The sequence below is a fragment of the Silurus aristotelis genome (assembly GCF_946808225.1).
Source record: "Silurus aristotelis genome assembly, chromosome: 20".
In the NCBI taxonomy this organism is placed as follows: Eukaryota; Metazoa; Chordata; class Actinopteri; order Siluriformes; family Siluridae; genus Silurus; species Silurus aristotelis.
This window is the reverse complement of record NC_139593.1, coordinates 5,382,912-5,397,217: the sequence shown is the minus strand read 5'-3', so window position 1 is coordinate 5,397,217 and position 14,306 is coordinate 5,382,912. Positions and strand designations below refer to the sequence as shown.

The window sequence follows — 14,306 nt, the reverse complement described above, 5'->3', positions numbered from 1 at the left end:
ATAGTTCTGAATCATGAAAAGGAAATAAAAATGTATATAGGTATTAATAAATATAATTCCATGAATAAATTATAAGTAATAATTATAATATTGCGGTCTCTGTGCAGCAACCCGGCAATACTTTTAGCAATCAACTATCGGTGCCGATTAATCGGTCGACCTCAAATTTTCTCTTTCGCTTGAACTACAAGACCCAAACCTGCTCCTGCATGACAATGCCCTTATGCACAAAACCAGCTTCATGATGATCTGCTTTACATGAGCTGAAAGATATGGAAGATCTCCTGCTCTATTGTTCCAGCACTATTGGGACAAATTTTTCACACTGACCGCACCCCAGGCCTCCTCACCTCACCTCCATCGGTACCTGACTTTACTAACACACTTGTTTTTTAATGAAATCTGACAGAAAACTCCACAAAATCTAGTGGAACATCTTACCAGAAGAGTGAAGTTGATTATAAGAACAAATGGAGACTTGTTTAAGTTCAGAGGTTAAAAAAACAGCACATTGCAATCTTATGGTCAGGTGTCTACAAACCTCATGTAATGTATTTGTTATTTAAAGAAAAATAGGTTAAAAGACGCACATTTAATTTGAGTCTTAAACATTCAATAAAAGCTAGAAACTAAAAGATCATTCACGCCGACACCCTTTCAGAGCACCTTCCAGAGGTTTGTAAAGCAGGGTTTTTGCATGTTGCTTGAGGCAGGTCTGTCTTGTTTGTTTGAAGGCAGTCAGTGACTCAGCAGTTTGAGGGAAAGTGGTTTCCTCCACCTCCACCAGAGATAATGAAGCGATGCATGCAGACAAACTTTCTATACAAAGCTATACGGTTGGTTCAGGTTATTAAGAGTTAGTTTATTATTTTTGTAAGACACGTCTGAGACACGTCTCGGCTTTTAATTATGGATTTCCTCACGGATTTAAGAATTGAAAAGTATTTGAAGTAAGAAATAAAATGTTTGTGGGAGACGGATAAAAGTAATAAAAGGTCTGAATATGATTTGGAACAAAAAAAAGACTCAATTATTTATCAATGAATACAAATAAGTCAATAAATATCATTTGTAAAACGTTTATATACAACACCGCCTGCAAAAAAGTGTGGAAACACCTCGACTTTTATGGGTTTTGAGACACACAAAAATGTTCCTTCTGTTTCTATGATGTTTCTATGATGTTTCTAAGATGATCTGGCCAAACAAATCTATAAATGTCCAGATGTTCCACTTTATTTTCATTAAAACATCCTCCCTTAGCATGAAGAACAGCTTGACACACTCTCAGCATCCGGACACTTGGTTTCTACAAACGTTCAGCAAATGTCTGCTATTCTGAGTTTCTCCACGGAAACAACATGATTCCACACCCACCCGACCAGATTTGTCTCCTGCACCCTCTTTCCGAAAATGAAGATCTGGTTCAAAGGTCACCGTTTTGACACCATTATGGACACTGCAGAAGTGGTAGAAACTCTAGGAGCGCTGCATTACTGTGCACGGGGACTATTTTGAAGGTGATTGTGTGTAAACGTAGATATATAAAGTACTTTCTTGTAAACAGAGCGAGTCTTAAAACCTTTTGATACCACCTCATACACCCCCCCAATCTCCTACACTGGGAATCAGAACTAGACCGTGGAGGAATTAAACAAGAAGGTGCTGGACAAACAAGTCCGAGCCATGAAGGCTACACTTCCTACAGAACTTAAAGTATCTGCTGCTTACATCCAGGCTTTGACAAGTCAGAGCTGTTTTTGGTGGTACAGGGAGGAACTACACAATATTACGGCCGATCAAAAGAACTCAATAATACATATAATAGCTTTGATAATATTGTGGTTCATATCATGTTTTGTTGCAAACCAACGATGAAAAAAAAAACCTGATGATTCACAAACCCCATTGAAAACCACTGCTTTAAATAATGCCTCAGTTCCTCCCTACAAACAGCACGAGAATGTGGAGTCGATATCATATTCATGGTGGATTCATCTGTACACAGGTGCAACATGAACAATATTTCAACCTCACAGCATTATGTTATTGCTGTAAACGATTCAGGACCTTATAAAATGCACTTTAGATATAAACGAAAAAACAGGCAGACGTTACATTATGTCGGAATCTGAAAGATAATAATGTACAATGGAATACCGAGTGCCACGCCCTAAAAATATATACACATCATCCTCAATTGCAACAAACCTTTCAGTGTCTGCGTTTCCCCCAGTCAACCTCATGAACTTCCCACTGAACCCTTACTTGATATTCTCTAATAACACAATTTAGGGGGGAAAAAATGATTCAATAATACATTTGAATGTATATATTTATATTTATCATTTCACATTTAATTTTTGTATTATATTTACCACAAGCATTAGTATTTTAAGAGTCATTATTAGTTCTTTTTTATTCGTTTCAGAGTCCAGAAAAAAGTGTACCTTTTGAGTGCATGAGTTTTGTTAACTGGGGGTGAGGGTTTGTTGGGTTGGAATAATCCTCAAAATTTAAATCTCTATACTTTCCTTTTTGTTTTGTTTTGTTTTTTTAGTTCTCACTTACTCACACTACTAATGCTGTTGTTTTCCCTTTCTTGTTTTCTTTCTTTTTTGCATTCTTAATTTTTTTAATTATTCAAGATACTGAATTCTATATAACAAATATAAAAATAAAGAAATGCATTTATTTATTTATTACTATTTTCAGTAAATGTTTTAATGATATTGTAAATACAAAATATATATATTTCGATTTACTTTTTGCAATTCTAACTTGTTGGATTATTATTTTTTTTTAATGTGCATTAATTCTGATGCTTGAATGTGAGACCCTGTAGCTGTGATTATATACCGTGTGATATAGATATATATATTATCATCATTTATTATTATTATTATTATTATTATTATTATTATTATTATTATTATTATTATTATTATTATTATTATTATTGTCACATTTCATTTCGGGATCTGGTGTTTTTTTAGTGCACTATTTACTCACATATTGTTCTAATGTTCTTTCATCTGGGGGACAGCAAAAAAAAAAAAAGTCAGCACCAAGCAAACAGTGATTATAATAGAACTGGCCATTAAAGACCATGATTCAGGTTGCTTTTATGCATTACACATCAAAATCAGGTTCTGAAAGTTTCTTGTTGTTGGGAACATGATATAAGAGATATCATGTTCCCTGTTGAGCCTCACACACTGAGGGACCACAGTGCAGCATTCATCATGAGGCACGAGACGCCAGCCTTCCTTTTTTGTCTTTCTTGTCCCATTTAAATATACAAAAATAATATAAAACCCACATATATTTTATCGTATCAAATTTGTTTTTTCCATATTTTGCTATAAAAGTGTTCATCTTGTTAGTATTATAAATATTTTAGATCAATGATCTTCAGTCCGATTTACAAAAGAGCCAGTCCACAATCAAGTTCCTCCTATAGGCTGGAATTATAGGTGTGATCTAAGCAGGTAAAACTGAAACCCCCCCCCCCCCTTTTTTTTTACATCATTTGTATCTATGCATATGCACACAATTGTCAAAAGTATTGGGACATCCGACTTTTCCAGCATGTGGTTCTTCCCCAAACTGGTACACAATGCTGGAGGCATGCAATTGTACAAGACATTTTTTGGATGCAGTAGCACTGGATGAAATTTTCCTTCACGTTAAATAGTAGACCCAAACCTGTTCCAACATGATGCCAATGTGCACAAAGCCAGGTCTATGAAGATCTGCATTACACGATCTGGCAGATCTCCTGCTATAGAGCGCCAACTCTATTGAACAACGAATGTAACCCCAGGCCTCCTCACCTCACCAACATCAGTACCTGACTTTACTTAGACCCAGGTGGCTGAATGAAATCTGACACAAATCTCCACAAAATCTAGTGGAACATCTTCCCAGAAGAGTGGAGCTTCTTATATAACAGAAAATAGGCACTAAATGTAGAATGGGATACAAATCTCCATATACCTTTGTCTGTATAATGTATGTATTTTGTATATGTTATAGTTTAAATTTATTTCTCCTTTCCTGGTGTAATGAGCTCCAGTCTTCTAAAAAGGCTTCTCCATTAGATTTGTAGATGTGTAGGACTGTAACTGTGGAGATATGTGATCATACACCTACAAGAGCATTAGTGAGAGCAGTCACAGATGTTGGATGAGAAGGATCAAGTTCCAGTTTTTACCAAATGTTTTGAGGAGGTCAGGGGTCTGTGTTGGACATTCACGTTCTTCCTCTCCAACCTTAACAACAATTATGTCTTCATTGCTGAAGTGCACAGGATTTGGGCCTTTTAGTTTCAAAGATGTAATGGAGGTCCCCTGGTGGTCTAGTGGTTAAGACCATCCCCAGCCACTCTTAGTGCCGGTCCCAAGCCCGGATAAATTGGGGAGGGTTGCGTTAGGAAGGGCATCCAGCGTAAAACATGTGCCAAATCAAACGTGCGGAGGATCCGCTGTGGCGACCCCTAACGGGAGAAGCCGAAAAGAAAGTTTTAGTTTCAAAGATGTAATGCTAGAGAGCACGGAGATAACCATCTACCTCCAAATTTGTGGAAATAGTTCAGGGAAGAACCACATATGGGTCTCTGATGTCTATAAACACTGTGTCCACATGCCTCAGAGTAAAAAATACATCATAGTATTTATTTTTACCCACATTGTCTTTTATTCAGAAGTTTAAAATGAACTGAATGTGGATCAAATCAAATTTTATGTCACCTACACATTCAAACAGAGTACGAAATGCTTTTTACGCCTTTTTCCAATACTGAAGAAATGTAAATAAAAATAGAACTAGAATAAAATCAAATCAATCGAATAAAAATATAAAGTATAAAAGTACAAAGTATATAATATAAGCATATAAATTACTGTTATGAAATACACATTAGAAAATAAAACAAAGGGATGGGAACGGGTATGACAGAAGTATTCACAGTAGTCCGGATTTAAAGTGTCACATATATTCGTGTATAAATGTCTTTTGTTGCTCCGGGCAGAAGTTCAATCTGCGTGTTTTCCATCGAGAAAAATTAACATCTAATTTGCACACCAATCTGAATAATCTGGATCAGGGTAAGTAGGAGAAAGGCCAATGTATGTATTATTATATACCTGTAAAATGATTTTCTTCAATTTAATCCATCAAATATTTACATCACCGTATCCATAGGACTTTTAAAGTAAACATTCAGTCATATATGACCGTTAACATTTTTTTCTTCAACACCAACCGATGACATAACATTTCAAATGTGCTTTCTTTGCATTCTTTTCTCTCTTTTTTTGCATTTTTTCCATTTCCCTCGTTCCACGCTCCAGTGCAGTGCCCAGGCGTGTTTACTGAGCGCAACACGACACCCTGCTCTGACCATTTGCACACTGTGCAAACATTTGCATTCGCTTTGCACCACAGACTCTCGCTCTTCCTTTGCTTGGTGTTTAGACGGCCCTAACACGTGCTCTGTAGGAGGATGAGGAGGGTCAGGATGAAGGCACATTGGTTAGATTCTAGTATTCAAAATGTGAGCGAAATATAAAATGGCAACTTCCACAAATTCTGATATGATCAAACATTTGGACCCCATTCCAATATTATACATTGTGTTAATTCAGTTTTATAATAAATTTAATTTTATTTTATTAATTTTTATTTTATTTTATTTTATTTATACTTTACTGATAAGAAAAAACTTTATTAATCCTGAAGGAAATTCTTTTCCCAGAAACTGCTTCAAGTGCAAAAAACAAAAATAAATATAAATGTAATATCAATGAAATGAAATAAAATATTCTATATATACAAATTAATTGGAAAATACAAAAAGCACTAGGGAACGACGGACATATTACACAATATAAAAATGCACATGGTATGGAATTGCACATGGTATGGTGATCAGGAAGTCTATGGTAACTCAAATAATCATGTTTTAAGAGCATGTTGAGCAGAAAAGCATCTCAGAACGGACAACACGTTAAGCTCTGAGGTGGATGGGCTACAAGGAGAAAAGGTGTGGAGAGAAAAGCATCTAAAGATGCGCAACATTTCCGAGCTGGACTTCAGAATCCATCCGTATTCCTGTTTCTGTCTACACAATCCCACAATCACTAAACCCGACAGCTGATTTCTTTCTACTGTGCAATTTTTGTGGTCTTCTGCTGTTTAAGCTGTTGAAACCTATTCACCTCAATATCTGATATATTGAGATGTTTTTCTCCTCACCACGGTTGTTAAAAGCGATTCTTTGACTCCATCATAGACTTAGTCGTTCTATTGTTATTTTCATTAGCCTGTGTGAAGTCTAGAAAATGTGTGTAAAAAGCAGCAGGTTCTAAATCACTCAAACTATCCGAGCTGGTGAGACCAACCCTGATACAATCATAGTCACTTATATCCCACTTTTTTTTCTTCAGTCTGACTGTTGAACGTCAACATTCTCTGAACTCCTGACCTGATACTGCATGATCCTGTTCACTGTGCTGCTGCTGCTCCATGATTATATAACAGGTGGTGGTCGAGATTTCGAAAGATCTCGAAAGATCTCGAAAGAACTTCACTGTAAAGTATAAAACATCTTTGATATACTTCTATATAACTGCAAGGTGAATGTGTAGGAATTTCTGATAATGCATTTCATTGTAATAATAATGTTACAATTTCTAATGTACACACTGCACGCATCCTGAGCTCCTTAAACACTTTTCAAATCAACTACCGCTTTCGACAGACGCTCATCCATTTATCTTAGCTATAAGGTTAAGGGCTTCGCTTAGAGGCCCAGTAATGGCAGCTTGGTGTGGCTGGGATTTAAACACACGACCTTCTGGCCGATCTAACACTCAGAAACTGCATCGTGCCTGATCTCACTATTTCTCTTGCAGCTAAATAAACACAACACCCCACAGCGACGCTTCTGGAAGCTCTGGAAGGAGAAGCTCAGCAAATAGATATAGCAGTAATTAAATAGGTGTCCACGCACTATTGGTCGTACAATGTATGTACTGTATTGAATAAGGCTCAATAAAAAGGAAAATGTCCAATGTGCTCCAAAGTGACTTTGGCCAAACTAGGAGCTGATGTTATAAATTCGGGAATGGAAAACCCCCCAAAAAAAGCAAAATAAATTAGACTTTTTTTTTTTTAAGTTGAAGAAAAAAATTCAAAAAAGGAACCCTTTTGTTTGGAGAACTAAGTCACACAGAATGCCATTCAAAATCGCCAGACTTTCTTTGTGCATCTTTTCTCTTCTGTTCTGGAGGACGAGTCTGTCCCGTGCAAAGTAGCATGAGATCATCATTTTACACCTTTTTTGCATTGCACATGACCTGGGCGGCTATTGTGAAGCACGGGTGACTCAGGACACGATAAATAGACGCACACGCACTGACTGGCACATACACACACACACACACACACACACACACACACACACAGCCTGCAGCATGGCGATCCTTGTCGAATTAGAGATGTTGGCGGTTCTGCTGTTACTGACCCCCATTGTGACTGATGGCCTGGTGATGGACAAGTGTCAGCTGGATGGTCAGCTCCTGTCTGTTTTACCTCCAGACATGCCTGACCGTGATGTCCAGGCGGCAAAGCGTGAGTTTGAGATTCTGTATATCGTTTTTAAAATCTCTGTCTGACCTGTACATGCCAATGAGACACTATAATGAAGACACTATAATTAGGGTTAGGTTTGTGGGGGGAGTACAGAAAAAAATCGTAATAAATTCTTAATAAATGAAAAGAAAATTAATTCTTCAATTTTTTTTAAGTTTTAAGAAACATTATGTGCACATTACCAAAACAAGGGGTTTAAAAAGTATTTCACAAATTTATTTGTAATGCAAGTGTTTACTAAGAAGTGGGGGTTTTGATGATAATATTGACACTGGGATACAAGTTGAACTTACAGTAAGCTGCATAGTCAATCTGCAACGTATAGAAAGACGGAAAATATATATTTACAAATATGTATTCTTCAAGCAAAACGTTTTATTCCTTTTAAAGTGGAAAAGTATATGTGCACCAAATACAGGACAAATGTCAATGGAAAAGATGTCATTATATTAAGAGTTTGAAGACCTTTCCTATTGTTCTTCAAATGTGGTGGAGTTGGAATGCTGCTAATAGAAAACTTAGAAAAGAGGTGATACTGTACATCAATGAGAAATTCCCTGAATTTTGTTTGTTTGTTTGTTTGTTCTCCCTGTTGCATGAAATTGAAATGTATGGTTCAAATTTAATTAAAGGTTTTAAACAAGATACACACACACACACACACACACACACACACACACACACACACACACACACACACACACACACACACACACACACACACACACACACACACTGCATTGTGGTACCACTGTGGTCAGATGTTTACATACACCTGTAAAGAACACCTGTGTACATTATTCAATGATGTCATAACCATGCACTTTGGTTCTTATTTTCCACTGTTTAAAATACATACTGAAATCAATGAGTTCAAAATAGATAGATAGATAGATAGATAGATAGATAGATAGATAGATAGATAGATAGATAGATAGATAGATAGATAGATAGATAGATAGATAGATAGATAGATAGATAGATAGATCGATCGATCGATTTGAATAATTATTATTATATCATTAGTAATTACTAAATGATTACAAGAATCCTATAAGAATAAGCTCTAAAGAGAAATGAACAAAGTTGCAGATTTACCCTCGCAAAGAAGAAAAAGGGGGAAAACATTTCCTTATGTTGAGGTTACTTTTGAAAATGAAAATAAAATTGTGGATTATTGGTTATTGTATTTTTTTTTTTTTCCACACAAAGAAAGTTCTTGAGCAGCAGGTCCTACATTCATAGATTCAAAAGATAGAATTAAGATGAAAATAAGGGAACGGGGGTCTTAATAAACACTTCACGGTCGTTAAAATTGTCATTTTACCTTTCTTTGTACAGTCGTGTGCCATGCGGAACAGACTTCGCAATTTGACACCTCCTTGATCAAACAAGTCACCGGACAAGAGCTCCCAGGAAATCGCAAGAGAAGAGCTGTTGCCCAAAAGAAGGTCACCCCCAAACCCGTTAAAGTCAACAATGCCACACCTAAACCCAGTGCAGTTGACAATAAGTCACCCCCTAAACCCAATGCAGTTGACAATAAGTCACCCCCTAAACCCAATGCAGTTGACAATAAGTCACCCCCTAAACCCAATGCAGTTGACAATAAGTCACCCCCTAAACCCAATGCAGTTGACAATAAGTCACCCCCTAAACCCAATGCAGTTGACAATAAGTCACCCCCTAAACCCAATGCAGTTAACACTAAGCCACTCCCTCCTAAAATCGGCCAACCCACCATTCCACCCCCACCTCAAAACACAAAGAATCCTAATCCTCAGATAGCAACCGAACCTCCGCAGCCTCAAAATCCAGTGATTATCGACCAGTCCAGCGAAGTGAAGCCTCAGAATTCTGTCCCTCTTCCTTCACCACCTGAGTTTACTCTCTACGGAGTGTTCCAGTTGGCTGATCGTGTCGCCTGCGCCTCCGACAAACCCTCCCTCAATGTCTGCAACCTGGACTGCAAGAGTAAGCACTAACCACAGAGTATTTCTAAATTTCATAAATAAACCCAGTGCTTTTTTTTAGTACAACACATTTATCTTCTTCCACTACATCTTTAGTTCAGGAGACTTGATGTAATCTCTCTTTCTCTTTCTTTTTTTTTTTAGAGCTGATTGATGATGACATCACTGACGACGTTCAGTGTGTTTTGACCATCTTGAACACAAAGTGAGTTAAAACGCACTATTACATTATAGCACAAAACGTTCACCTTCTCTGGAAGCATCATGTCTTTATGTCGTTTTGCCATCTGCTTTATATTTTACATATAAAGTAAGTAATAAGGTTTTCGTTCTCACCTCAGGCCAAGCCCTGATGTTCAGGATGAGGCTAGCCAGCTCATTAAGACTTTGTAAGTATTGTAGAAAAAAAAAAGTGATAAGCATATAATTTTTCATTGTTTTATTCTACCAGGCCAATAGCAACCTATAAAACACCTGGTTGAGCATTGCATCAAAATTCAGATTTGATGTCCACAGGTTTCAGTATCTAGATTCACGCCCGATCTATTTATTTATTTTTGCATAAATAAGCAAATTTTTGTAACTAAATAGTCCATCACACACAGTCTGATCATGCTGCTGTTTAGAAGTTAATTTATTTGTTAAGTTTGTATCTATAACGTGCCAGAAATCTTTAAACACAATCAGATGTAGATTTAAATTTAAAATTGTGATCAAAGTAGCAACCGATACAAAATTGCAGGCTCTGATTGGAAGCAACTTATTTAATATTATATACATAAAGGATTTCTTTTCGGCTTCTCCCGTTAGGGGTCGCCACAGCGGATCCTCCGCACGTTTGATTTGGCACATGTTTTACGCTGGATGCCCTTCCTAACGCAACCCTCCCCAATTTATCCGGGCTTGGGACCGGCAATAAGAGTGGCTGGGGATGGTTCCCTGACCGGGAATCGAACCCGGGTCGCAGCGGTGGGAGCGCTGCATCTTAACCACTAGACCACCAGGGGACCTTAATATTATATACATAAACTTGTTACTAATCCTAAAACGATTTTTTTAGCTTTAGTAATCCAAATTCCATAATCAACTGGTGGCGTGAATTTACTTTTACCCAGTTACTGAACCAGTTTTCCTCGAACAAGTGTTTTATTCTTCTTATCCTCAAGTGATTTTCCAACACAAACAACCTGCCATAATTAAAAGTGAATAAAAAAGATAATTTTGCAGTTACATTCAGGGTTGTGGAAAGGTCCTTGAAACAAGTCACGTCCTGTAATTATACAGTACATTATAGCAGCTGTAAACAGTCATTTCCTCATTAAACTTCTTTATTCTCTCCTAATAAACAAATAATTCATTCATTTCTGACTGTTCCACAGCACTAGTACTTGAGACCCCTTCCACAGACAAAAAGACTTCTTAAAAAAACCATACAAGAAGACACAATCAGTCTGTTATACTGTAACGATATTGGCTCCAAATGAGCATCAGTGTTTTAAACCATTATCTAATTTATAAAATTGTAAGGGGCTCTGGATAAAGGCGTCCGCCAAATGCTGTAAATGTAAAATATCAACCTGATCAGAGATGCTGGTACATTTTTGAAAATGAAAATTAATCATCTGTTCAAATCATATTAGTGATTTCATCAATTATCTGACTTTTTTCTCTCTCTCTCTCTCTTTTTTTATTTTTATTTTTTTTTTTTTATAAAAAAAACAAACAAAACGCATAATCAATTGTAACCGATAGCCCAGACGCCATTATCAAATAACGCCTCAAATACATAATTACACTGTGTGTGATGTCAGGTTTCGTGTTACTGTTATCTCCTGATGACCTTGTGTTTAAGCCCCTCACCAATCACAAATTTAACTGTGCTGATCTTTATTTTGTCTTGTTACAGGAGCGACAGGCTGATGAACTCTTGCCCCAACACTGACTTCACCCAGTACCTTGCTGGGTGTAACACGCAATAGGTGTAATGCGCTACACCTGATCAGACACTCCGCTTTCTTCATTAGCTGGTGTAGGGGCTATTCTGGGTTTCTACTATCTTCTCTGAGTGTCGCTAAAATCCTGTTATAAGTTGAAAGACTTGTTGTTGAATGATTGTAAGCAGCCTGTAGTAAATATGCGAACATGGCTTTGTCCAATTTAAATCGGACAATTGTCCAGCTGCAATTTGAAGTCAAAACGTTGGTGGTAGATTCAGAACTAAAATACTAGAATACGATTCTTTTTGTTATTATACAAACAGCTACGATTGTTTTAATGCATGTTTTGAAAAAGACTAAAAGAAAGTTTCAGGTTCCTGCTATTAATATAGATTAATATATGAATCTGTCCTGTATGTATACACACATTTATTCCACAGGGAAATGGATGTCTTTTACTTTGGCTAAACAAAACGAATAAACAATGTAGTAAATATCTAAATACACATTCCTCTTGTCTTTCATTTTATTCCTGGTTCGTTCATTTCAAACAATTCGACCACAGCAGAAATCTGACACAAACACCAATCATACCCGATAGAAACGACACACTTGGGACACCTGGCTTTTACCAGCCATATGTGCTGCTACACTCAACTGTCCCCACAAAGTTAGTCATACACTTGTATAGATTGTCCATGTATACAGGAGCATTACATTTTCCCTTCACTTGAACCAGGAGACCCAAACCTGTTCCAGCATGACACTACCCCTGTGCACAAATGAAGATATGCATTACACGGGTTGGAGTGGAAGATCTCCTGCTATATAGAGCTCCAACCCTATTGAACCAGTTGGAATAAATGTGAACACTGAGTGCACCCCAGGCCTCCTCATTTCACCTACTGTACATCAGTACTTTACTTACAACCATGAAGCTGAATGAGCACAAATGTCCACAAGCACACTTCAAAATCTAGTGGAACATCTTCCCAGAAGAGCAAATGGGGACTAAACAAAAAGAGCCTGTCATGGTTTTTGTTTGCAGGTTGAAGTACTAAAATGACCCCAATCTGAAATGAAACAAAAAACTATATATAATAACCATTTTATATCAGGTATTAATATAAATTACCCCAGGATTCACATGCTCTCATTTTGGAGTGATAATTTGCCGCCAAAAGAGTAGGCGACATTTTGATTTTCTTATTGGCTGATTACATTCACAGGACACCATTACAGCATGTATTCTGTTCTAGCGCCACCTTCCTGACATTTTGAGTCAGTGAACACTGTTGGAGGCAGTTCTTAAAGCAAAACTAGTGATTTTGTGTGTAAAAATTTATTTAAAGTGTTTATACCAGTGGCGGGCCGTGCATTTGGTAGCCGACTTAAACCACCTCTTAATACCACCACTATCACATCGCAGTTATAGAAACCATCGATGGAATACAAAAACACAATATAACAACACGTGGCATTACAGAGAGAGAGAGGCATTTCACATATGGAGGGTGAAAACCATTTTACTAAATCAAGAAACCCAGTTGGCTTTAACAGTTTCTCTCTGATCAACTAATCAGAAGATGGAAAAATGCTGACGCTTTTCTGGGCCAGCTAGCTGCCCTGTGAGGAGAATTTAAAATCTAATTAAATAAAAAAGAAACAGACTTGCTGCTGATATAGTTTAAGGTACATCGGCCAGCACTACTGAGCGTGAAGGCCCTGGGCAGATTAGATTGAAATCTGAATGGACAAATAAATCTAACATCCACATACACGTACTGGAAGCAGTGAAGCCAAGAGAAAAGCTACGAAATGAAGAGAATAAACTGGTGGGAATAAATAAATACAACTTCATGAAACAAATATTAAATTTGGGTTGTAAATGGAGGTCAGTGCTTCTGATGTGTTTAGTGTTTAGATGAGCAGAGAAGGCCAACACTAAGGCCCACTCCTGGCTAATACTGTATAATTAACAGTTAAAAAATTTTTATTTTAATAACTAGCAGCTCTAAATCATTTCTTAATTATGCACACGTGATTGTAGAGTTCAGCAATAAAAAAGAGCAGCAATATACAGTGGTCTTAGAATGTAAACCCCACGAGTTCCGAAAATCCGCAACTCTTGGACTCACCCCCGCAGCCCCTACGGTACCTTAGTGAATTCATTTAGACATTAGTGTTTCTAAAAAATTATGGAATTTCAGTTAAAACAGAGTTTAAAATGTTATTTCTAACATTCCTGAACATTCGGATTTTCCGCTAATTTTAAGATAATCTGCAACTTGCTGTTAGTTAAAGTTCCAAATGAGAACCAGCTAATTTTCCGAGCTGCGAGTTCCGAACCACGGATTATCGGGGGTTGACTGTATAGCGAAGATATTATTGCATATGTTGGAATAATGAGCTGAATATTTTTATATAATTGATCAGTGCAAAGGTTTTTCTAACAACTAAATAGCAGCCAATAATATTTTGTCGGATGGTTCAAAACTGCAAGAATTAATAATTATTAATAAATAATTACCTGTCTTTTTCAAAATAGAATAGGATCAGCAGCTTGTCAAAGAATGAAAGTTTGAATTTGCAATAATGTTAGTAGATAATAAAATGTATAAAATTGTTTACCTTGTAATGTCATCGAGATACGTTCTTGTGACGAGAAAGTACTTGAACTTGAACATTGGTTGCATTACATTAGACAAGGGAAATAAATATGAAGACACTGAAGGGACTG

The 14,306-nt window shown here is 36.9% G+C and overlaps 1 protein-coding gene across 1 annotated transcript; it reads left to right on the top strand.

Moving 5' to 3' along the window:
* Positions 1 to 7,388: 7,388 nt before the first annotated feature.
* On the top strand, positions 7,389 to 12,072 carry LOC310716033 (uncharacterized protein). The gene is made up of 5 exons (XM_083522848.1): positions 7,389 to 7,635; positions 8,998 to 9,630; positions 9,774 to 9,834; positions 9,971 to 10,018; positions 11,536 to 12,072. The coding sequence occupies exons 1-5, from the start codon at positions 7,479 to 7,481 to the stop codon at positions 11,606 to 11,608; spliced, it is 972 nt and encodes a 323-aa protein (XP_083378974.1). The 5' UTR covers positions 7,389 to 7,478; the 3' UTR covers positions 11,609 to 12,072.
* The last annotated feature ends 2,234 nt before the right edge of the window (positions 12,073 to 14,306 follow it).

Coding starts and splice junctions, on each gene's coding strand:
- LOC310716033 (XM_083522848.1), top strand. CDS start 7,479: ATGGCGATCCTTGTCGAATTAGAGATGTTGGCGGTTCTGCTGTTACTG. Junction 9,631..9,773: donor CTGCAACCTGGACTGCAAGA/GTAAGCACTAAC, acceptor TTTTTTTTTTAG/AGCTGATTGATGATGACATC. Junction 9,835..9,970: donor TTGACCATCTTGAACACAAA/GTGAGTTAAAAC, acceptor TTCTCACCTCAG/GCCAAGCCCTGATGTTCAGG.